The sequence below is a fragment of the Schistocerca americana genome, chromosome 5 (assembly GCF_021461395.2).
Source record: "Schistocerca americana isolate TAMUIC-IGC-003095 chromosome 5, iqSchAmer2.1, whole genome shotgun sequence".
Classification (NCBI taxonomy): domain Eukaryota; kingdom Metazoa; phylum Arthropoda; class Insecta; order Orthoptera; family Acrididae; genus Schistocerca; species Schistocerca americana.
The window spans coordinates 484,048,072-484,074,538 of record NC_060123.1 but is presented as its reverse complement, the minus strand read 5'-3'; the positions used below and the strand labels follow the sequence as shown (position 1 = coordinate 484,074,538).

Below are 26,467 nucleotides of genomic sequence, written 5' to 3'. Positions count from 1 at the left end.
ATAACAAAGTATGAATAGAACAACGAAACACACAAGGTAACATGTGTCGTCCTTAGCATAAGTTAGTTTAAGTTAGACTAAGTAGTGTATAAGCTTAGGGACCGATGACCTCAGCAGTTTGGTCCCCATAAGTCCTTATCACAAATTTCCAATTTTCCACAAGGTAACATGAATGTACAAAAGTTGATGGAATGTTTACTTCTTTGAATAGGTGGATAAATTTCTAGGTATCTCCAAAAGACAAAGCTATAAGCTGTGGCAAAAGTAAATCCTGTGTCACTGGGTAGATAAGAGTGGAAAATTAAAAAGTAAGCAGCAATCTTGTCCCATTTCTGCTATGATCAACTTGTGTGTTGCTTAATACACATGATTTTGTAATAATTTACATCCCTACATAATACGAAAGGGTGTGGTGGTCTGAACTATACAAGTTAGGACTCTTGTTCAGTTAACAGAAGGATTGGGGGTATGAGTAACCACGGCCTTTCAAAAGGAACTATTATAGCATTTGCCTTAAACAACTAAGAAACCTAAAGACTTGTCAGACTAGTACAGGGATTGGAAGCACATGGCTCTGAATTTACAACTTTAACATTAATGAATTGTTTCCCTTTTCGGAACAACTGACTGCCTAACATACCTTCCCATACTACTGGTGTAGATACTCAGATACAGATCATTAAAGTTCATGTGACATCACTAAAATCTATATTCTCAGTTTAGTACTCTTTAATTTTGTCTTCATCACACACTTTCAATAATAAATAAATAAATAAATAAAAGACTGTTAGTTTTTAACAGAGTTGCCAATGTACATTTCAAAGAACTCTTCTGTTATATGAGGCAGATCCTGCGCAGTCTTACTTTCTCCTTTCCAGTTCTAACATAGACTGGTTCATTTGAGGGAATGGCACCAAACAGTGAGGTCATTAGTTCCCCATCGGATTAGGGAAGGAATCGGTCATGCCCTTTCAGAGGGACTATTCCCAGCATTTGCCTGAAGTGATTTAGGGAAATCATAGACTAGAGTTTCACTTCTGTCAATGTGTTATCTTCCTACACCTACAATAAGAATCAAGAATCGAGGCTTCATAAAAAAAATTAAAATGAAAAATAAAAATTCTGTGTAAATGACAGAAAATACTGAAGACAAGACACACTGTTGTAAGCAGTTTAGAAAAAACGAGTGTTAACAGTGGATAAATTTCTTTTTTAATAGGTGAAAATAGGAGTTTCCTAGTAACATTATCATAGAAAACAAAATACCTCTCATTTGCAGGAAAATACAATGACAAAGGTGAAACTATAATCTTACTATCTTACCATGAAGTTATAACTTAATGCTAGAGGTGGTGGTGCACTTCAATGAAGCCACACTGGTGACCCATGGGAGTTAAATTAGAAGTCTAAAAAAATACTGCAAAAGTCATTCACAAATTCTACTTGTAATCTAAAATCGTATGGCACAAATGGCTGGAGGACGGGAAGGGGGGGGGGGGGGGTGAAACCTGGTGCCAGCACTTAGCCTACTTCTCTCAAATAGCATCAGAGGGGCGAAGAACTTAACGTTCCCATACTACAGATGGACCACCATCAACAGAGCCAAATGGCCTCACCTCATGAGACAATGTGGAGACATTTGGGATTTAACACAGGACATTGGCACAAAGACTGGTGATCAATGAGTTTATGCCACCACTTCTCCCCCTGCCGGATCACCACCATTATTTTCATCTAATCTTGGATTTGGCAACAAACTTAGGAGATACAGATATTAGTTTTTTAACAAAGAAAGTAATCGGTTTTTATGACATATATACAATCACTGCTGAATATGCTTGCACTGATGCACAGTTCAAAACGCCCACAGATCTGGCTGAGGAAGAGAAGCAATGGAAACTGAATAATGCCAATTATTATAGATGAGTAGGAAAGCATCTATACTAGCAAAAGTAATCAATGATGTACGTAGGGGAACGAAATACTCAAACACCAAATACTCTTGATGATACATTATAATAGTATAAAACAATTTTGCATATTTTTAAGGCACAAGCAAAAGTATCGCACTAGAAGCGAGTTATCTCAGACCTTTTTCCAGTAGATGAATATTATTTTTACATATATTTTAACGTACCTTTCAATGAATAGGTCCTTGTACCATTGCAAAATGAGGTATTAAATTTTTGAACCTACCTGGATTGAAAATATGCACCTTCCATCAAATTTAGACTACGAGTTCTAATTACAGTAGCATAAGGGAGAACTGAATTTTTTAATTGGTTCATGGCACTGGAACATTATGACTAATGCCAGATGAAAGAAAAAATTACAAATCTCATATTTCTCTCAATACAGTTATATGACCAGAAAACAGAAGAAGTCATTCTGATGTAAGGAAATGTTTTGATGAATTTAGTATAGGCAAAATAGCAAATGCAAGCATTTAATGAAAACAAGAGTGTTAGCTAGTCTGAGACTTCTAACATTACTTCTGCCTACTGATCCTGATTCACACAATACAGTTTGCAAAGGCTAATGTCAGTGGTCCTCATAACTACTACAAAACAATTGTTTAAAATATAAAACATGTCAGACCTGTTATAAAATATACCTCCAAAATGTGTATGTAAAAAAGTTAGTTGGTAGGCAACAACGAGAATACAGAAGAGTCCGATTCCACCCGTCTGCTTTGACCTATGGCATCACCAATATGGCGGAAACAACCATTCTTAACGTCTCCAATATGGCGCTTATGACATCATTACATAAACACACCAACGGACATGAAAATACATATAAAACCAACAAACATCTCCCTCCAAAAATATAATGAGACTAACTGGACCAGTGTGGGAAATTAAGGGTTTCTGGATGGAGACAAACTAAATATAAACACATACACACACCATGATCCCGAACCACACAAAATGATAACCTAAAAACACCACAAATTCCGCTACAATTGCAATATCAACAGGAATCGCTCACTTCCCTTCACCTACAGAGCTCAATCGCAATTGTCAATACCACAAAATAAAAACCAACTATTCCAAAAATTATAATCACACCATGACTGTTGATACCACAAAACCAACACCTAAAACAACAATAATTGGAATATGACACTTCCCTTGACCTATACAGGTCAACAGCAGCTCATGACACCAAAAACCACATATCTCCAAACTGAATTAAATGACTTACCGCGCGACAAACAGCAAACCAATAACATCAAAATTTCCATTCTTCTACAACAGTCACGACCGATAAATGCGCACTTCAAGCACCAACACCCAAATGAACCCAATACACAACATAACACACGGACCATATACACACCACCAGAGGACACCAACCGCAACAAGACGACATCTACAAACACAACACACTCATAAACTGAACTCCATGCCATCATGACGTCACACAACAACAACACCCTTACATCACGGGTCAAAACCGACGGGTGGCATCGGATTCCTCCGTTGACAACTATAATTTAGTTCAATACATTTCTTATGTAACTCAGGAACATTTTGGACAAGTAGAAATAATTCATCTCATCAGCAGAATTTCTGCTTTATTAGTTCCTGGTTCTTTTTTACAATTACATTATACATGCTCTGTCAGTCTTTTGGTTGTGAGATTAACAACATCAGTCCTAATAATAAAAGTTTACCCAAAATGATCCCTGTAATTAACAATATCACTGCTTTCTTCTTTAATTTCTGGCTCCACTTGTTTAACATCTCCATTATACATTCTTTGTCAGTCTTTTAGTGTGAGCTCAGGAACATCTATTAAAGTTAACAGACAATGAGCCATCTTGTTCACAAGGTTTGAAATACTCCATTTAGAAAACAATAAAAAATTATATCGTAATTCAATTTGCTATTTCAACCTTGCCAAGACACCAACAGTGCCTTACTGCTAACATTTGCTTCTTCTCTGCCTTTCAGTAAAATAATGGTCTAAATGAAATATGATTAAAACTTGTTCTGCATTGTCTGTTAACACCATAAATGAGATCTTCTTAATTGTAAATGAGCAGTGAATTTATATATTTTTACATTATCAGTACATTATCTTAAATAGATTTTAATTATAACGTTTACCTTGGACGTAAGATACAGAGGTTGTCACAATAAATGTGTTCTACAAAAAGAGTAGGTGCAATAAAAAAATTCCACTCAGCTCAAAGTTTTTCCATCACTCCTGTACTGCTAGATCACATGCATCACTTGGTTTCTTAAAATGAAAAAAATTTGAATTGGCATATCAACTATAGCAAGCAAATTCTTTGTCAGTCACACTGGCAATAATATCAGCTAATTACTCACCATTTACATAATTATGAGTATTACAGATTGGTGAAATTCACTATTACTGAATGGATGTCACGCTTTGTCATTTACAAGTGATGATTATATATTAGATAACTGATTTTCCACAATATTTTTGGCTTTTGGACTAGATTTAAACATCTACAGTTTTATTTGTATGTATAAGATCTGCCTCCCAGCTCCAGGTGACACCATACTGAATTAAAAGTATTTATGCATTGCCGACACTTCTTTGCTCATTCCATACTCTGATTATTTCATCAGGGTCAGAATAACCATGTGAAGCTATTACATAATGGTAACTATAGACATTGTAATTCATTTTATAAAAATGAAATTCACTGCAATGAAAAGGTTCAATTCCCAACTTTTTTGCCAAAATTCCCAAGTATATATCATCAAATCTGAAATGTTTTGTGTACAGACTAGCATAATACATGTCAATTAGGGCGTTGCGGGAAAGAATGTATGCTCCTGCAGTGACGTACGGGGGCCACATATTATATGGGTATTCCGACAATGGTACATACCACTTACTGCTAAAATGTCTCTGAGGCGAAGATACAAATACATACCCTGCAAATAAAACAACATCGTCAGCCAATTCAAAATCTTGAAATTGATGTAAGCGTCGCATCATCTGACCAGAAGTATTGAGTTGCATGTCGTGTGAGGTACGTCCTTCAATTACGTTCCGTTTTTCGCGTCTCCTTAGTGAAATGACAGGAGTCTCTAAATATTCCGGGTAGTGAGCCGGATTCCGTATAAACCTCAATACATTCTTTGTTGATACATACATGTCATCATCACTGAAAAAATAGAATTGCGCATTGGGACAATATGCGAAAGCCCACGAGATTCCCATCATTGTCTTAATAGTGTTATTGAAATAATCATCGATGAAGTTTGCCTGCACAATGTCACCATGTCTTGCGCTTTCTTTCTGAACTTCTTGTAGCAGTTTTCGATCATCTGCAGTCACACCAAGAACAAAAACTGTTCTGATTTGCACGTCAGAAAATCTCTTTTCAAATCCCCACGTTTCTCGTATTGCCTTTCGGCGATGGAAATTAGGCAATGCAGATTTTACAATGTATACTATTCGAAGGACTTCTTTGGCTGGAGTGCTACACTTCTTCGTGCACGCAGAAATAAAACTATAATTGTACACATTGATTGGCTTAACGTCAGGTGTTTCGTTATTCTTAAGCTGGTCTACAAAACGTCGTATATCACCCTCATACGGGTAGCTGAAGCTGCTTTTATAATCTCGTTCAAATAAATGCGTGAACAGCCCGAAATAGCCGAAGAAACACACAGTCACAGAAAATAACAATATCCATTTCTTATTTACACGAAAGGGTTTTAATCTCATTTTACATTATTGGGAGATAACGAACCGGTGTCACAACTGAAAAACACACTGCACAACAAATCACACATTTAATCGATGGATGATATAAACAAAATATCTCAGCGCCCACTTTCGAAACATACATGCCTGAACAAATGAATATCGCTACTCGGGCACTATAAACAAACTCCGAAGAGTATACTCATATTACTACCTGTTCAAATAATGCACATTCAGAATGAAGGACTGAAGTATATAATTTAACTATAAATGGCATGCACATTACACATGTAAGAGAAATTTCCGTACGAACTGATAAAATTCATTGAACTTACGAAAGTATACGGGAAATTTATTTGAATCAATAAGTTTGACTAATGAGTCAAGAGAAGTATTGCATAAGTAATTATTTTCGTCGCTTCTTCACCATTAAACGCATATGAGACTGACACATTTTCTAAAATATGATTTTTATGAGGGATGTATTCGAGGATAGAACATCATATAATGATCGTTCAGAGTTCAACGAACTTAATGTTTGTGACAGAGATCCGGCCATGTTTGTTGTACTGCAAGTGGGTTGAATATTATCAGTTTGTAGGCAGCTTGAGTGATTTTGTACTGTAATTTTGCGTGAAGCAGTGAGAAACTGTAAGGAATGGAAGGAAGTGAAAGAGGTAAGTGCTTCTTCAGTTCTGTGTCATTGTTCCTGTTTGACACTTTTTGCGTCAGGGCAATGGCAGTGTCAGGGTCGTGAACAGAAATGGTTCAGTGACCGCAATTATGTGTTTTCTTTTTCTTTGGGCAGCATATTTCTCAGAAAAATAATTTCAGTTTGACAACGAAGTCGGAATTCAGAGCCAAAACATGTCGCATTTAGGTGTTTTCTATTAAATATACTGTCGTTTGTTGCTAGAAATTATTTTAGATTTTCCAGCAATTATCAATATAACTCCACATGTCTGCTTTACTAAATGGTATAATTACGCTCTAAGCAGAAACTCTGGTTGACCCTGAAGAGTAGTTTTCACAGTTGTCTCAGAAGTTAATTGGATGTGAATTTCCTAAACAGTTTTCAAGTACTCGACGTCAGTTTTATTTCTTCCTGAAATCTTAGTTCACTGCGCTTGTAATGTTAGTGTGTTCCTCTTTGTAAATCCTAATCGATAAGTTTACACTTCTCGGGAAAGCGCGCAAATAATAATCCTCGCAGGAAGCTAAAGTGATAAATTATCATTATCAGTGGATTGGCTGCAGGACACTTCAAGGAACAATGTAAAACTGATTGAATGCTGGTCATTTAGCTACTAAGCAAATAGGTTTTAGTTTTTTTCTAATTATTGCATATCTAAATGGAGTTCACTGTAGAAACATAACGGCACTCAGATTAAATATGTGTTTGAAATCTGAATTTAGGCAACTTTTTCAGTTTGACGTAAAAGTATGGTGATTGAACTGCAGGTCTCACTAGACGGAACACAGCACTATTTCAGTGTCAATTACCAGCACATGGCGATTTATTCACTTCGTTGTTGCAAGTCCAAATACACTTAGTATCACAGAACTGTTGCAGACATTATACATGGATCATTGAGACACCAATCAAACAAATAAGATTGAGTTATCTACTGAACAAATTAACAGTTTTGTTTTAACATTCTGGCAGCGATACAGTGTGTTACGTATTTTCAAAACCTTGAACTGGAGTATTTCGTTGTCTTATTTTCTGTGATCCTGGTACTTCATTGAAATGTAACATTTTCTGTGTAAATCTGTATCTGACTGCCATTCTGGAACACTGAATTGTAGCTTTGAATGCAAATGTTTCTGAAAGGTATCTCAAAGAGCATTGCAGAAAAATCACAATGTGTTCTGGTAGAGATTATTACAAACAAAAAAAAAATGCTACATTACAAACAGGTCACACAAAAGCCATGTTGTTTAGTAATATAAGATCAAAACTGTAACCAAATTTTGAGATGACAAACTCCTGAAATGTCCGTGTATTGAACTGTCTTCCATTAATTTTAACATCTATTAATAATTCATATTTTTGTCTTTGTTGATGCATCTTGTCAAGCTTTTAAATTTGAATATTTAGTAACAGCATATCGTCTTGAGTCACTGTGTGTTTTGGAACTAAAATCCATGGTTCTCAAGTATTACAGTCCTCTTTCGATTTAACTGTAGGCCTGCTGTTACCCTAATTTTGTGTTTTGCCATTACAAATAAGATTGTAATTTTGAGAGAATAGAAATGACGTGCAAAATTAACACCACTAGTGGCCCCAAACGAAACAGACTAAATCTCCACAGACGTATGATGTTGCCAGACATAGCACCATCTTGTCGCAACTCTTAAGTTGACAGGTAGTATCAAAGGCTAAAGCTGTCTCAGATATATTGCTACAGTATTAGTAAGTGTAATTTTAGAGTGATACTTCATGCTTTTCTCCTTCCGTTTTCCATGTGCATTAGTGAAAAACCAATATGTAACTTTTACCAAATCTTTGCATTGTGTAGGCAATGGTTTTGAAGTTGTCTATGTCCAATAGTTACTTTGTGATTGTGGAACTTTTGGAGTGAGGGTTTGTCAGGAGCTACTTAAAGTAAGATGGTGACAGAATGTGAAGCTAGCAGCCAGTGGACCAGAGGAGCCCATCACACAGTCACTGACAGGAAATCTGTGTTCTGCCTCTTTCATAGTTTTTGAATTCTTGTAAAAGTAATGGTTGTATTATTTTAACAGCTGCCAAGTAAAAGCTATATTAGATATACTAATCAAATGAATGATGTTTCTGCTATAAAATGTAAATATGTCATAGTAAATATAATGAATAATTAGTGACCAGAGTTAACATGTTGCAAGATAAATAGTCCGGTTTTGTGGAGGTGGAAGTAAACACTAGTAGCCTACTTTTAATTTTGATTCAACATTTCCATCAGAAGATCTGTGCGAACAGCCAAGTCAAAATTTAACAAAAATTGCTGTGAATTTTTACTGAGTTTACACTGAGGTGACAAAAGTCATGGGATACCACTTAATACTGTGTCAGACCTTCTTTTGCCCGACGTAGTGCAGCAACATGATGTGGCATGGACTCAACAAGTCATTGGAAGTCCCCTCCAGAAATATTGAGCCATGGTGCCTCGGTACCTGTCCATAATTGTGAAAGTGTTGCTGGTGCACAATTTTGTGCATGAACTGACCTCTCAATTATCTCCCATAAATGTTCACTGGGATTCATGTCAGGTGATGTGGCTGGTCAAATCATTCTCCTGATTGAATGAATGTCCTGCAAACCAGTCACGAACAATTGTGGCCCGGTGTAATTTAGCATTGTAATCGGCAGAAATTCCATTGTTGTTTGGGAACATAAAGTCTATGAATGGCAGAACCAGAGGACCCAGTCCATTCTATGTAAACACTATCTACACAATTATGGAGCCGCCACCAGCTTGCCAGTGCCTTGTTGACAACTTGGGTCCATGGCTTCATTGGATCTGCACCACACTCAAACCTTACCATCAGCTCATACCGACGGAGATTGGGACTTACAGGCCCGGTTTTCTAGTCATCTAGGATCCAATCAATACGGTCACAAGCCCAGCTGTAGCTAAGGCACTTGCATCAGTTGACTGCTGTCATAGCCCATTCACGCCAAAGTTTGCCACATTGTACTATTGGATATGTTTGTGGTATGCCCCACATTGATTTCTGTATTTGTTTCAGACAATATTACTTGTCTGTTAGCACTGACAACTCTTTGCAAACATCTCTGCTCTCAGTTGTTAAGTGAAGGTTGTCTGCCATTTTGTTGTCCGCAGTGAGGCATAATGCCTGAAATTTTATATTCTGAGTATGCTCTTGACTCTGTGGATCTTTGAATATGGACTTCGAAAACATTTCCGAAATGGAATGTCCCGTCTGTCTGATTTGAACTACTCTTCTGCATTCAGACTCTACTAATTCCCATTGTGCAGCCATAATCACATCAGAAATCTTTTCATGTCCATCACCTGAGTACAAATGACAGCTGCCCTTTTATACCATGTGTATACAACACTACTGCCATCTGTAGAGGTGCATATTGCCATCCCATGACGTTTGTCACCTCATTGTATTACATTCCAACTGTTTCTATCCATACTTCAGTAGTCCCATTAGTGATTTTGTGCTATGCTTACATGCCACAAGATTTCTAAAAATACACTTGGAACTGCATTTAGGAAATCATATTCCCTGACATTCAAGCTTTAATATCTGCACACATTTGACAGACAGTTATTGTTAAATCTTTTCATTTAAATTTCGCTTACATCAGAACTGTCACAGGCAGAAAATTCATTGTAAAACATCCATTCTAGTTTGTAAGCAGGGGAAGAAAATGTGGATGTCAGGGCATATAGAGCTCTTACACATGCAGGTAGCGATAGCTGAATGTCGCACATTAGAAGCCCCCTGTACACAGAAGAAACACAAATGAATGTGCATTCGCAAGCAATTCGCAGTGGGTTTGCGTGTGCTCGTCGTCATTAAGCAGTTACACTGGAGCAAATAGAAGAGAAGGCATCTGATGTGTGTCATTGTTTTTGGCACTGAAATGTTGTCGTGGTAAAGTCACTTAACTTACATTTCATACGGCATGACAGAGACCAGAAAAAAAATTTTTGTTAAATTTTGACTTGGCTGTTAGCACAGATCTTCTGATGGAAATGTTGAATCAAAATTAAAAGTACTAGTGTTTACTTCCACCTCCACAAAACCGGACTATTTATCTTGCAACATGTTAACTCTGGTCACTAATTATTCATTATATTTACTATGACATATTTACAACGTGGTTTATTTTGTATAATGAGCAGCTCTTGGTTGTGAAGGCAAAACAACATAGTCACAGAAAAATGTGGGTGCCTGAATTTTGCATAAGCTTCAAAGAAGTCCTGGTTTGGCCCTGATCAATGATTTGCAACTGCAACCATCACATGGCTTTATTCCAAAACTTCAGACCCGTATGTCAATAGATAATTAGGCCGATATTACACTATCAAATTTCTTTGTCAAAGATGTGATCCAATATTCCGTCCAATATATTTGACAAAGATCTTTGACGTAGCGCTACAAGGGGTATTACACTGTCATCAAATTTTTCGTCAAAGTTCAAGATGGCTGACAACAACTTGTTATTAACCGCAGCAGTTCTACGTACTCCAATTGCATTGTGTGCACATGTGGAAAAGAAGTGGGGGGAAAAAATGGAACCATACATACGAGGTTGACAGTCTTAAAAGTCCTGGGATTACAACTTGATAATAAATTCAGTTGGAAGGAGCACACCACAGAACTGCAGAAAGGCCTTAACAAATCTGTATTTGCAATTCGAGTGTTAGCAGACATAGGCAACATAAAAATGAAAAAGCTTGCGTACTTTCATTCCATAATGTCATATGGGATAATATTTTGGGGTAAATCTTGAAGTCAAACAAAAGTTTTCAAGGTCCAAAAGCGTGTAATATGTATTATTTGTGGAGTAAATTCACGGACCTCCTGCAGAAACCTCTTCAAAGAACTGGGTATACTAACTACTTCCTCTCAGTATATTTACTTCTTAATGAAATTTGTCGTAAATAATATATCTCTTTTTCCAACAAACAACTCAGTTCATACATACAATACCAGGAACAAAAATGATCTGCACAAGGACTTAAAAGCACTTACTTTAGTTCAAAAAGGGGTCCACTACTCAGGAACACTCGTCTTCAATAATTTGCCAGGAAACATAAAAAATTTAGTTAGAAATAAAGATCAGTTTAAAATGAGCCTGAAAGACTTACTACTGGCCAACTCCTTCTACTCCATTGGCGAAATTTTTAATAGAAACAAATGATGTATTGTATTTATTCATACTATTAGTATTGTTATTTCAGCTTAAAAAAATCGACATGTTCCACATCCACGAGGATCTCCTCAGCACGGATCTATGGAACGAAAAACTAATCTAATCTGGGTGAAGCCGTGGGTTTTTCGACGACACAATAAAAGCATTCAACAAAACTTGTTACGTGAGCTTACAGTGGAAGACGTCAAGTCGTACATCAATTACTTAAGAATGGATGAGCATACATTTCTGTATGTGCTCAATGAAGTGTATCCTCATATCACAAAGCACAATATTCACTTAAGAACTGCTACATCTTCAGAAGACAGGCTCACTATAACACTCCGATTCCTTGCTACAGGAGAGGGTAATGTTAGGTTAGGTCAGGCTAGGTCTCCAATCTTCTTAATCTATCTTTGTATTCAGGGTGCCTCACGTTGTAAAGCACCTCATCAGCTTCAGACATCTCTATTAATTTTGTAGTTGTCGGCACACACCAATTGTATTTACCGGCAATATTTATAAAAACACTACAAACGACAGAATGCTGCAGCGATGCTAGCGCTCCATGTGGTAACATGTCACATTGCAGTGAACAGAAGACAAGCGGTTTCTTTGATCAAATATACAGCGAGGCCCTAGATTTGATCAAATATTGGACGACATTTGACAAAGTCCCTATTGCACTATCAAATATCTTTGACAAAGATTTTGGACAAAGAAATTTGATAGTGTAATACCGGCCTTATGCAAGTCATTTCTATTTCTTATATCAACCGCATGTGTTTCCAAAAATTTCCTGAAGTATGTATTGCTATATGCGAAACACTCATGGATTTTATTAACGTAAATCTTAGAAACTTACTGTCAATGAAAATGAGTAGTGGTATGACATAAAAATATCTTAAAGCCCATCCTAATAGGCTATTTAGTAACTTGTGCTTTACAGTTCATTGTCTAAGACATTATCATTGGATGGAAAGCAATCTTCACTTATTCTTTTTCCGTATTTAAATTTTGTGAAATCATAGCTAAATTGTGACATAACACAGGTACAGTGACTAAACCATGAGAATGATCAGGTCGTTCATATACTTGTATTGTACATTAATCTACATTACCTGTTTATTTTTGTGACATTTTTCTAATAGTTAGATGAGAAAACCAGAACAGAAATGAAAGCAGAAAGGCTGTGGCAACACATTCTCTGTCAGTTCACCAGTTTGTGGCGTACTACAGAGATGCAAATACTATTGAAATACACCATGTGTCCTATGCAGAAATATCTGATTGCCTTAGCATGATGTAGTGCATGTGTATTATTCCCAGCACAATTTTATAAACTTCTTAAAACATCACATTCCAACCCTAAAGCACATTTATCATTTCTTGGATGGATGTGTTGCCCTTTATAGGAGAACTGAACGAATTTCATGACTCTGCCCTGCCTCCAGGAAGAGCTTCAGTTGCATTATTTTGCTACAGCACATTGTAAAGGACCTATTGTGGTTGCAGGAGCTGTAAAGAGATTAGCCACACCTGCTAGCTTCAAACAACATCATGAAAACCATTTTTTGACACCTTAGTAGTTTCAATGGTGCAAAGAAAATATTCCTTCATGTTTCTTCAACTGCATGTCAGTTTCCTATCATGATTAAGACATGAGCAAGCTGAAGCAACATTTTAAGAGTAAAAGTACAATTCCAGATACCCTTAAGCATAATAGTTAACAAAGATGTAGTAAAAATAAAGGCATACTGTGATTTTTTAGTGAGCAGAGAAGAGTCAGTGATTACTATATTGAAAGAAATGCTGTTAACAGGCATATGTGGATTTGTTGCCTGTATGTATGTCAGTCATTGGTGGGTTCCACATGTCTTATAAACTTATGAAGAAACAGATGAAGTATGGGTCAACTTGTTGCATTCACATGGACCATCTCCAGCATTTGTGTTCCATGCTTCACCAGACACCTGTGTTATCAGAAGATGTGACATTCTGACAAGACTGTATCCAGTGACACCTACTGGAAGCATATACTCATGCATCAGATCTAATGAACATTAACAGTTTATTCGGAAACTTGTGAAACAAGATGGAACCGCCTTTTATTGCCTTTTTCATTGAAACTACCCTCTAAATGATTCACAACACCACTGCACTAATACAAACCATATTATTACACAACATTACCTATTATAAAATGTAGTTTTTAATAATTTGTGATTCCTAGCAATGTGCTATCGTTTGCATCTTGATAGTGTACTGATGCTGACAGAGTTAATTTTTAGGCATGATGTTTCTGGTTTGGCAGCTTGATATTTACCATGTGTGTATTAGCATATTAGAGCAACCAGTATATTTTTTCCAAAATAATTGAAGGTGTCGTCAAATGTTAAGGTCAATAACCTTCAATGTGAAAATTCTTAGAAACCCTCCATGCTGCATATCAGTGTAAAGCTCTACTCGTTAGCTTTTTACGATAAAGTTTCATTATTATGTTTCGATTAGAACTTGGATTATATCCATTTATGTTGAGACATATACATGTAAATATCACACAGTGTCAACTCTGCATGCCTGTAACTTTCTTCATAGTTGTCATATACCTCTAAAAATTTGTAGCCTTTGAAGGGATGCGTGAAGTTACAAAATGATAGTACAGAAACTAGCGAAGATTGAAGTCAAGTAGCTAGTGTACAGTATTTCCCTTATAAGACAAAAGAGTTGGCTTTCTTTATTGCAGGATTTTGGGTTACTGTTGTAATCCTTATTCTATTTTCTTGCTTTTTTAGATTGTTTTTATAAGGATTTGGCATGATCCTTAACAGTGTTTTTCTTGTTTTGGCCAAAAATTTCCTGTTCAGTTATACAGGCTGCTGAAGATGGCACCTTGGGTGACAATGTTAAATTGGGTATTCCTGGATATTTTGTTGTCCCCTCTTTTTCTATGTTAATTTTCTGATTAAAATGAAATCATCGTTTTGAAATATGGGCCCAAGTTCCGCATCTATAGTAGTAAAATCAAAATTCAATTTTTTTAAAAGTAGTAATTCCAAAACAAATGTTATGTGTAATGGTTTTTGAAATGTTTGAAAATTATGCTGTTGGCTACATTAAACCAGTTTCCATCACCAAAGTATCGCCATATTATCTTGAAATAAAAATCTAGTCTTACTTTATGGTAGCATTTTAACCTCATTAAGGATATCTAATACACACAGCTTTCAAACATCTTAAAAAGAAGAAAATATCTATGTGAATTCCAAAACATACAGGCTCCAAAGAATAGTACTTTTGTACACTGTGTAAAACTGAAATCAGTAATTCAGTGAACTGTGTGTGTGTGTGTGTGTGTGTGTGTGTGTGTGTGTTTTCAACTGAGACAGTATCTTCCTTTGATACCAACTGATGCTTTCTCGTTGAAGCAATAGGAATTTGAGTTATCACAGTCTTCAAATCATTAGAAGTGAGCACTGTTGGTAGTGTTTCTGTCTTGAAAGGAAATCTATATCAAGCAGCCAGTGCACGATGATTTCCTTTAATTCACAACTGATATCTATAACCTTTGAGTCCAGTCTTGTGTCTTCTGAATTTATTTCACAGAGGTATTCTGGTGGGCTACTCTTCTATTTTCTTCTGGTAGGATTCTCCAATTTTCACATTTGGCAATAGGATAAGAGTTGTTGTTCTAATGATTTGCATCACTTCATCATTCTTGTAAAATGTATAGCATTCTAAATTACTGCTGTGCGTGTGCTGGAAAGGTAATGTTTGTAGTCTAGTGCTTCGGCACCTCTCCTACACCATCACAAAGCTGGTTATTCACTCCACTGGCACAAATGACTTTTTGAATTCAGACAGTTGATACCGATCGTCTGTGCCTATGAATGCAACTGTTGAAACATCTTGTGTAATATTCTGAGTCCATGCCCCCTGTCATTGTTTACAACTGCAACACTTGTGTCTTGTTTCGTATGTATATCACTCCTGTCTGGCTTGTATTGTGAATATTCACTTTTGTAAAAAGTGATGTGACCATTACTGCAATGGCACCTTTACTCTTCTTATCCCAGGCCAGTCTCTGGCAAAATCAGTGTAGCACCAGGCAAAGTTGTTCAATCTGTAGACAACACTTCACTTTTGCAGTATGGTGTTGAAGTTCATTAAGACATTGGTGTGTTACTGCTTTCGCTGTTCATTTTCAAAGTTTGCCAGTGAAGGAGTCAATGGCAACCCTTTTTCTTAGTTTGTTCTCTTCCAGAAAGACATACACTCCTGGAAATGGAAAAAAGAACACATTGACACCGGTGTGTCAGACCCACCATACTTGCTCCGGACACTGCGAGAGGGCTGTACAAGCAATGATCACACGCACGGCACAGCGGACACACCAGGAACCGCGGTGTTGGCCGTCGAATGGCGCTAGCTGCGCAGCATTTGTGCACCGCCGCCGTCAGTGTCAGCCAGTTTGCCGTGGCATACGGAGCTCCATCGCAGTCTTTAACACTGGTAGCATGCCGCGACAGCGTGGACGTGAACCGTATGTGCAGTTGACGGACTTTGAGCGAGGGCGTATAGTGGGCATGCGGGAGGCCGGGTGGACGTACCGCAGAATTGCTCAACACGTGGGGCGTGAGGTCTCCACAGTACATCGATGTTGTCGCCAGTGGTCGGCGGAAGGTGCACGTGCCCGTCGACCTGGGACCGGACCGCAGCGACGCACGGATGCACGCCAAGACCGTAGGATCCTACGCAGTGCCGTAGGGGACCGCACCCCCACTTCCCAGCAAATTAGGGACACTGCTGCTCCTGGGGTATCGGCGAGGACCATTCGCAACCGTCTCCATGAAGCTGGGCTACGGTCCCGCACACCGTTAGGCCGTCTTCCGCTCACGCCCCAACATCGTGCAGCCCGCCTCCAGTGGTGTCGCGACAGGCGTGAATGGAGGGACGAATGGAGACGTGTCGTCTTCAGCTATGAGAGTCGCTTCTGCCTTGGTGCCAATGATGGTCGTATGCGTGTTTGGCGCCGTGCAGGTGAGCGCCACAATCAGGACTGCATACGACCGAGGCACACAGGGCCAACACCCGGCATCATGGTGTGGGGAGCGATCTCCTACACTGGCCGTACACCACTGGTGATCGTCGAGGGGACACTGAATAGTGCACGGTACATCCAAACCGTCATCGAACCCATCGTTCTACCATTCCTAGACCGGCAAGGGAACTTGCTGTTCCAACAGGACAATGCACGTCCGCATGTATCCCGTGCCACCCAACGTGCTCTAGAAGGTGTAAGTCAACTACCCTGGCCAGCAAGATCTCCGGATCTGTCCCCCATTGAGCATGTTTGGGACTGGATGAAGCGTCGTCTCACGCGGTCTGCACGTCCAGCACGAACGCTGGTCCAACTGAGGCGCCAGGTGGAAATGGCATGGCAAGCCATTCCACAGGACTACATCCAGCATCTCTACGATCGTCTCCATGGGAGAATAGCAGCCTGCATTGCTGCGAAAGGTGGATATACACTGTACTAGTGCCGACATTGTGCATGCTCTGTTGCCTGTGTCTATGTGCCTGTGGTTCTGTCAGTGTGATCATGTGATGTATCTGACCCCAGGAATGTGTCAATAAAGTTTCCCCTTCCTGGGACAATGAATTCACGGTGTTCTTATTTCAATTTCCAGGAGTGTATGTAACTTTAGAAGAATGCTCGCTTTCCAGGACAAACAGCATATTCTTGGAACAATACATCAAATAGGCCTACTATTAAAAACTTATACTTACAAGTAAGGAGCATTTGTAGCAGATTCAAGTATGTTCTTCATATGTACCAAGAAAAGTTAAAAAAAATTTCCACAACACATACAAAGACATCTCCGTGTGGGTGTGGAACCATCCACTTAGGTTGTAGTGTGTAACATTTTGCTCTTCCAAAATTGGGTATTGAATATTCCTTCTTGTACAAGACATGTTTTTTTATAATACCCCGGGTCTCTTATCTTTTCATTACATCACTTTTTTCTCCTGCAATGTTACCTATAGTAGTAGTGTCCTTGTTTTTAGTACACTCTGCTGAAAAAAGTCCCATTTATTTTCATACAAACCGACTGTGCAGTTTGAACATGTGCTTTGTTTACAGCCTTACATAATAAAGATCAGGTTTTCCAAACACACTTTTTGCAGTTCTGATAGTACTGGGCAGTAGGATGAGATGATGAGATTGATTGAGACGAATTAGCAATAACAAATTTATAGCTTTATTAAATCACAACTTAGGAAAATCTGCAAAATAGATCACATTAAATTGTTTCATATAGTACCACAACAAACTCATTTCACTTCATCTCTGGTGAACAGAGACAATATTAATGGAAAGAACAACTGTAAAAAATCAAAGCTCACGAGCAAAATGACTCCACCTTATAAAAAGATCAACAACCATCTAAACACCATGTTTACCAGAGCATTTTTAAGAAATGCAGCTTAATGACACCGAAACCAAACTTTGCAGAGCTTTACCGTTTTAAAAATCAAACATTGAAAAGCTTCCCTTTTATAAAGGAATTGGTTGGTTCCAGGTTTGGATCCTTGATAATGCTGCTGTGACACATCCACTTGGTTGCATCCAGCATGTTCATTTCTTCATAATTCACATCAAATCAGCCATTACCCAGTGGATTACCTGAAACAGCTTAGTATCAGAGACAAGCTACATCAGCATGTAATAAAGCAAATCACTGGCCACTGGGAACACTTTCATGAAAGACTGTCAGTTAAAACACATCATTCTATAGCTTGCACCTATTCACATGTAACAAAAGCCCCATTCAGTGCAGCATGTAACTTTAGTACTAATTGGCCGTAAATTTCTCAAGAAGTTGCAAGGTTCCAGTGTAGAAAACTATTGAGCCACTGTGGGTAAGTGCGGGCAGAAGCAGCAAAACACCTGCCTTCAACAGCTGATAGACAGATAGGGTGAAGGCTCTAGTTTTGGCCACTACCCCACTTATGGCCACCTTGATGTCAAAGGTTAATTTTGAAGCTTCTCTGGAATACCATCCAGTTCTACTATAGATTATTATAAACTTTGTGAAAGGCTCTCTTCATTTGTCTACATAATCATTCTTTTGTCTGTTTTTGTTTGAAGACACCATTTTGTGAAATGATCAGTGTTGCAGAAGCTGGGTTTTGCAGAAGTTTTCTTTAAGCAACACATGATCTGTTTTTTTTGTATTTTACTTGTTAAAATAAAACATCAGAAGAAACTTAATCTGTTCAGAGGTAAGATAGGACATTATATTTTCATTTCTTTTAAGTTTTATATCGCTCAGCCTAAAAACATGTTATCAAAAGTATGTGGCCATTAACAGATCCATATTTAGCCCTGGTTCCGTGTTATGGCCATGCATGTGGCCATAAGTAGAGACATATATGTATCCTGTTTTGGCCACTTCTAAAAACTGATACAAAAACATCAATATTAGTGTTCTGTCCTACATTACACTGGCTAATTTTATTTAAATAGGTTTATTAAAATATTTTTGGTATTTTTATATCAATATATACCTCATTGTTAGTATTGTCTTGGCATATCATACTAATTTACGTATGCTTGTAAGATACAAAATATGCAATAGGCACTATTCAAATATGTAACATTCTTGAACTAAATCTTTGTGCATTATTTATAGGAAAAATGAGTCAACCAAAGAATAAGAAGTTTCAGTATTCTCCCAGCAAAGTTAAAGACGCTCTAAAGGCTATTGATGAGGGAATGAAGGTTGCTACTGCAAGCAAGTTGTACAACGTTCCAAGGACAACATTAAGAAACAAAATTTCTGGTGTATCTCCAAAAGAATCTACAGGGCACTGTGGTCCACATTCTGTCTTAGGAGAACAAATTGAAAAAAAATTGGTGGACTGGGTTTTGGAGTGTTCTAGCATGGGCTTTCCAGTTACTAAAGAAAATCTCTGTGCATCTGTGCAAAAACTTATTGAGAATGCAGATATGGGAAGTTGTAAGGCTACATTTACTAACAATCTACCTGGAAAAAAGGGGTATTATGGATTTCTTAAGAGACACAGGGTTCTGTCACAAAAACATGCAGAATATGTCAATAGGGCTAGAGCTTCTGTTACAGAAGAGAAAATAAGAAACTGGTTTCACGAAGTATCCATCACTTTAAATGATATGGATGTGTTAAATGACCCAAATAGAATTTTTAATATGGATGAAACTTCTTTTTTTCGGCTCCCAAAGGGGAATTAATCATAGGTCCTCGTGGCCATCATGTTTATGATGAGTCATGCAACTCTGACAAAGATAACATTACTACATTGTTTGCAGTGAATGCTGCTGGAAAATTTGCTCCTCCCTTAACACTGTTCAAATATGCAAGGATTCCAGCATCATTGTGAAAGCAGCTTCTCCAAACTGGGGCATTGGAAAAACAGAAAATGGGTGGATGACAGGTGAAAGTTTTTTTGAGTATATAACAAATGTATTTGATCCGTTCTTGAAAGAAGCTGAAATTCCCCGGCCTGTAGTAATATTTTTAGATGGGTACTGCTCTCATTTGACGCTTCATTTGAGCAGATATTGTAGGGAAAATCAGATAATTCTAGTTGCTCTCCATCCCAATTCTACACACATCTTGCAACCATTAGATGTAGCTGTTTTTGGACCTATGAAAAAAATGTGGAAGAAGATTGTTCAGAAATGGCATTTTGAAAATAATGGCACTGAAATTTCAAAATCTGATGTACCTTCTGTTCTGTCACAAATTATTACAGAACCTAAAATGGTGGCAAATATTCGTGCTGGTTTCAGGGCCACTGGTCTGTTTCCATTTAATGTGAACAATGTAGATTACAGCAAGATAGTTGTTCGTAGTATACCAGCCTCAACCACAGTTCAGACAAATGAGGAACTTCGGAGACATTTCCCATACATAGAAAAGCAAATTGATCCTGTCCTTCTAGATGAGTTCAGAGCAACCAAGAGAAGCAATCATGAGTGGGAAGGAAATCAAGAAGCATTATTACTTTTCAAGTTCTGGAGAAAAATAGCTGATGAGGTTGAAATGCATGGTGCTAGTGGTAACACTGATGACATTCTGACAGATAGCGTAGTGCCTCCCTCTGAAGATAATCAAACAGAGAATGTTTCACAAAACACAGAGAGACTTAATCAAAATGTTGATAATATTGACATATTTTCAACATGCAATTCAGATATTCCTTCAACACCTTCCAACAGTCTTATTCCTGCAGATATATCAACAACCCCCAACAGTATTTCACATACTTCAGGTACTCCAATATCCAACCATAGTCCATCTTCAGTGCGTATCCAAGTGACACCACCAAAATCATTAGCAACAGTTTTTGAAAGTGTCATCACTTGGCCAGAACCCAAACAACGAGGCACAAAGAGAAAGCAAGAACATACACCCACTGTTGTGACTAGTGACAAGTGGGTGGAATATCATGAACTGAAGGAAAAAGAGAAGCAGGAGAAAGGAAAAAGAGAAGCAGGAGAAGGAGCAGGAAAAAAGGAAGAGAAAAGCTATGAAGGAGTTAAAGTCCAAAGAGCAGCACTTGGCATTATCTCATGTAAAAAAGGGGAAAACAAGAAACAGACAAGAGTTAAGTGATAGTTCTTCTGAGGAACAAGAATGGACAGACAATGGAAGCGCTTTCGATGACTACATAGAAGGAGATGAAAGTGAGAATTTGAAAGTAGGGGACTTCATTTTGGTAAAATTTAGTTCAACAGGAAATAGAAGAACAAGACCTGTAATTTTTAAGTATGTATCTGTAATTTTGAAAGTGCTTTCTGACTCCGAATATGAAATTCAGTGCCTAAAAAGTTCTAATGTTCAGAAAACTTGGTTCGAATACATTGAAAATCATGTTTTGACTATAACGGGTGAAGATATTACAGGGAAACTGCCAGATCCAGTCTTGATGCAAGAAGGATGTTCATTAAAAACAAAGTTCCCTGGTTCCATTGATACTCGTGAGAAATAAACTTGTGTGGAAGTTGATTTAAGTAATTACTGGAACAATACTTTGCCTAACGATTTTTTTTTTTTTTTTTTTTTTTTTTTGTTCATTCAGTTTCTGTACCTTTTACCTATTTGATGTATGTTTGTTGTCTTATATACTTGTATAAAGCACAAATTACTTTCTGGCACATGGATTGACAATTATTTTAGCCATAGTTTTATTATAATATGAAGTGGCCATAAGTGGGGAAACAACTGGCCAAAGGTAGGGTTAACATGGCCAAAACTGGGGAAATGCGCCATTTATTTTTCAATATTTTTTTCTGCTTTTGTTAAATAACGTAGAATATTTGTTTTTACATGGTTGTAATGTGTAGACTTTGAAGCAATAGATACGATTTTTTGAAGTAATTTGTATACTTTCTTCCTATACTAAAAATGTGGTGTATCTCGAATTGCCCTTAATGTGGCCATAACTGGGGCCTAGACACGATCAAACCAACATTACTTGTAGGTCTCTAAAAGTCACAAGCCAGTTTTCCACACAACACCATCGAGCCACATATTCCAAAACACAGTGTGTACTCCGCTCAATAGGCCGTATGGGGCTGACTCCACGGCCTCACCTTGCGCATTCCACAAGCTAGCACTCCATTCACAACTAAGCCCCCTCTTCACTTGCAGAATTGCCAGATAACCCTGTTTTTGTCAGGGGCAGCAAACACACTCTCTGCCCAACAATCCCATGAACCAGAGTTGTATTGACCATGTTACTAAAAACAAAATTGTGCCACCACTGGCACACAGTCCTCACTCTTGGTTGTGTGTCCAAACGTTGCAGATTAATGTGGTGCAAATGATGTCCAACATTATAAATTATTCCAGAATGATATCCCTTATTGGGTTTTGTGATCCTACAAGGAAGCTGAACAGTTTGGACTATCTAAATGTGGCCATAGAGGGATTAGGTCACTAGGCCATAGTTTTTGAAGAAATTAACATTTGTCATATGTGAGCTCTACTTTCAGCTGGAGAGTTTGTGAAGGGTTTAAAGCAATTACTTACCAACCAGGATGTTGCACATTCACATCCACATCCTTATGTTTCTTACTTTCACATGGATTTTTTTATACATTTCATACCTATGTGGGAACACTTTAATTGTCTATATATGCATAGGTCTCCCAAGTACAGATTTAGGTTTTCACTGTCCTCTTCTGGTCTTTCTTTCGTAACTGGCTGCCCTCCTTTAATTATTACGTATTGTTTTCATTGAAATGTTTTAGTTTGTCTCATGTCTCTGTTCCTCACAATCTTCTTTTTCATTTTCAGTTTGTTGCATTGTTCACATTGGATAAATCAATAAAGTAAACATTTTGCTGATGAATTTGAGTAAAACTGGAATCTATTACATACTAGTAGTCTGTTGTGTTTTGTACCAAAATTGGAAGGCCAAGTTCTTCCAGCTGATCAGTCCTGACCTAGAGCATTGGTTGTGCTTTAAATGAGGAGCGTAACACACTGCCACTGTGAGCATTTGATCAGTATATGTGTTGCTAACAAGACTACACATTTGATATGCAGTTGTCTTCAAACTGCAGAATGGATGAAATCGTCTTAAATCTTTATTCAATGCCAATGTCTGCTAAATCAATAATCTGACAACTTGGAGTTACTGTCAGACTTTATTAAGCATTGACTGTACATCTGACAAGAGATTAGCATGTGTCTTTATGTTAGACTGAATACATTTCAGCACTGACCATTCAACTAATTAAAACAAGATGTTATATTGATGTTCCCTGAAGCCACATATGGCAAATCAGTCTCTTTTCTGCACTTGTACTGACGTCAAGCATAGCACTACAGTTCTTGTCACTGCACAAAGCCCATCAGGAATATCTCAGGCAGATAAGTAGAACAGCAGCAATAGAAAATGCTCCATAGTAAACCTTCTACATCTACATCGATACTCTGCAAACTAAGATTGAGTGCATGGCAGAGGGTACATCCCATTGCACCGGTTATTAGGGTTTTTTACCATCCCATTCACATGTGGAGGGTGGGAAAAATTTATTGTTTGAATGCATCTGTGTGTGCTGTAATTATTCTAATCTTGCCCTTGTGACCCTTATATGAGAGATATGTAGGGGGTTGTTTTACATTCCTGGAGTCATATTTAAAGCTGATTTGTAAAACTTTGTTTATAGGCTTACTCGGGATAGTTCATGACTGTCTTCGAGATTGCCAGTTGAGTTTCTTCAGCATCTCTGACACTTCCCGACAGATTAACAAGACCTGTGACCATTGATGCAGCCCTTCTCTGTATACATTCAATATCCCCCTTTAGTCCTAGTTGGTATGGACCACACACACTTTACCAGTATTCTAGAAGGGGTGATCTTTAAAAAATCATCGCTATAGACTGATTGCACTTACCCAGTATTCTACGAATAAACTGAAGTTTTCTGCCTGCTTTACCCACAACTGAGCCTATGTGATCATTCCATTTCATATCCCTACAAAGTTTCATATCGAGGTATTTGTATGACTTGATCGATTCCAACTGTGATTCATTGATATTATAGTCACAGGCACTGACTCCATGGGGCCTGAAGGTGCCCGAGCCCCCTCAAAAATTCGTTTGTAATTTAAGAAAAATATTAGTTATATTCTGCTTTGCAAAATCACAAAATTTTGTTGGAATTTTGTATTTCCTTGTTTGATGATAGTTACATTTTAAAACACATTCAGTAATGAGTTAAGGTAGGTTGGTTGGATTGGGGAAGATACCAAACTTTGCGGTCATCAGTCCCTCCAACCTTGGAATAACAAAAACCGATAAAACCTCACACTATAAGAGGGAACTACAATGGCCATAAAATTACAAACTTTCGACAGAGAAGGAAGGAAGAAGAGAGGAGGGAAGGAAAGTGACTAATGACGGTCATGATGGAAGAAACACAGGTAGACAAGATAGACACTCATGATAAAACAGACCCCATAAGGAAAGGAGTGGGAAGGCAGAGGGTGGGAGTGAACCGCCAAGCCCAATCGAAGCCAGTCCAATTGGGATGAAGGGGGGAGCAAGACGGCCTGGCAACCCCTCCACCCACCAATAAGGTTGAAGTTCCCACTCTTAAATAAAGCGATAAAAACCCCCATCACGAAGAAATCTTAAAACTATATCAACCGCTGAGGCATCGTCAGCTAACACCAGGGGTAGTGAGTCAGGAAAGCTAAAAGTCCATCGCAGGGCAGCTAAGTTGGGACACTCCAGGAAGAGGTGAACCACAGTCAACATTGATCCATGACGACAGAGAGGAGGGTCCTCACAATGGAGGAGATAACTGTGAGTCAGCCAAGTATGGCCGATGCGGACCCGGCAAAGAACGACAGAGGCCTTACGAGAGGCTCGTAGGGAGGATCGCCACATAGTTTTAGAATTCTTTATCGTTCAGAGCTTGTTTGGCGAAGAAAGTGTGTGCCATTCTGTATTCCAAAGTCCCAAAACCTGATGACGTAATGCCAAGTGAAGGTCTATTTCCAGAATGCCAATAGCAAGAGATGGCCTGTTGGTAGCCCAGGTGGTATTGCACAGACATCTAAGAACATTGAGATGTAACCAGCGTGTACTCTTCAGTGGCGAAGATGAGGGAGCCATGTCAACCGGGCATCGAAGACCAGACCCAAGAAGCGATGGGTGTCCACCAACTCAAGGGATTGGCCATCGAGGAACAGATCCAGATGGGGATGGACCGTACGGTGACGGCAGAAATGCATGACACACGACGTGGCCACCAAAAACCGAAAGCCATGGGAGAGAGCCCAAGATTGTGCCTGCCCCCTGTAAACAGCATTCTGCAGTGCCCATGATGGAGGAAGTGACGTAGATACAAAGAGGGGGACACTGTCGGCCCAGCAGCCACCACCAGGCCATTAATGACTACGAGAAAGAGAGTGACACTCAGCACGGAATCCTGTGGAACCCCATTTTCTTGTCAATGGGAAGTGCTGTAGCAGGAACCAACTTGGACCCGGAAAGAGCTACAAAAGAAAGTTACAGATAAAAACGGGCTGAGCGCCCCAAGGGCCCCATTCGTGAAGGGTGGTGAGGATGTGGAGGTGCCAGGTGGTGCCTTAGGCTTTATGCTGGTCAAAGAAGACTGCAATGAGTTGTTGCCAATGGGAAAAAGCCGACCGGATAGACTCCAGGTGGATCAAGTTATCCACCGTAGGGTGGCCACAGCAAAAACTATCTCGAGTCGATGACAAAAGCTCGTGGGATTCAATGATCCAAAACAGCTGTCGAATCACCAGGCATTCTAGGAGCTTGCAGAATGTGTTGGTAAGGCTAATTGGACGGTAACTACCCAACTGAAGAGGTGGCTTCCCATGCTTCAACACCGGAATAACAATGCTTTCCTGCCATGGGTAGAAAATACCCCCCCATTCCACAGACGGTTGAAAAGGGTCAGACACCGATAAGTGTTGGAGCGCTTGGTTGTGTATCCGATCCGGTCCAGGAGCTGTGTTGGAACAAAGGGTGAGGGTGCTGGTGAATTCCCACTCTCTAAATGGGGCATTATAAGGCTCCAAGCAGTGAGAAACAAAAGACGAAGGCAGTCGTGCCAAGCACACGTGCATGGATACTGAGTCGATGCAGAGGCTTGGGCAAAGTGTTGAGCGAAATGTTCTGCGACAAAGTCTGGAGATTAGGTAACGGACCCGGGTGCAAAATCGTGTACAGACCAGAAGGAGAGCAGTAGAAGGGTGCCGCTTGAAGTGTTGAAGAGCACTGCAGCGGTCTTTTATGGCCGCAGCAATTTCCAGAGTCCACCAAGGGACCATTTTCCTATGGGGGAGAACCCAAGGG

The 26,467-nt window shown here is 38.8% G+C and overlaps 2 protein-coding genes across 2 annotated transcripts in view; one reads left to right on the top strand and one right to left on the bottom strand.

Annotated features, from left to right (window-relative positions):
• Positions 1-3,560: 3,560 nt before the first annotated feature.
• On the bottom strand, positions 3,561-5,982 carry LOC124615899 (beta-1,3-galactosyltransferase brn). Its single transcript, XM_047144074.1, has one exon. It carries the CDS (start codon positions 5,716-5,718, stop codon positions 4,555-4,557), a length of 1,164 nt encoding a protein of 387 aa, XP_047000030.1. The 5' UTR covers positions 5,719-5,982; the 3' UTR covers positions 3,561-4,554.
• A 270-nt stretch (positions 5,983-6,252) lies between these two features.
• The window catches only part of LOC124616698 (retinoic acid receptor RXR), a 141,615-nt gene continuing 121,400 nt past the window's right edge, over positions 6,253-26,467 (top strand). The window contains exon 1 of the mRNA XM_047145040.1: positions 6,253-6,374. Coding sequence (XP_047000996.1) covers positions 6,356-6,374 — 19 coding nt within the window. The 5' untranslated portion in view covers positions 6,253-6,355. The remainder of the gene's footprint in view (positions 6,375-26,467) is intronic.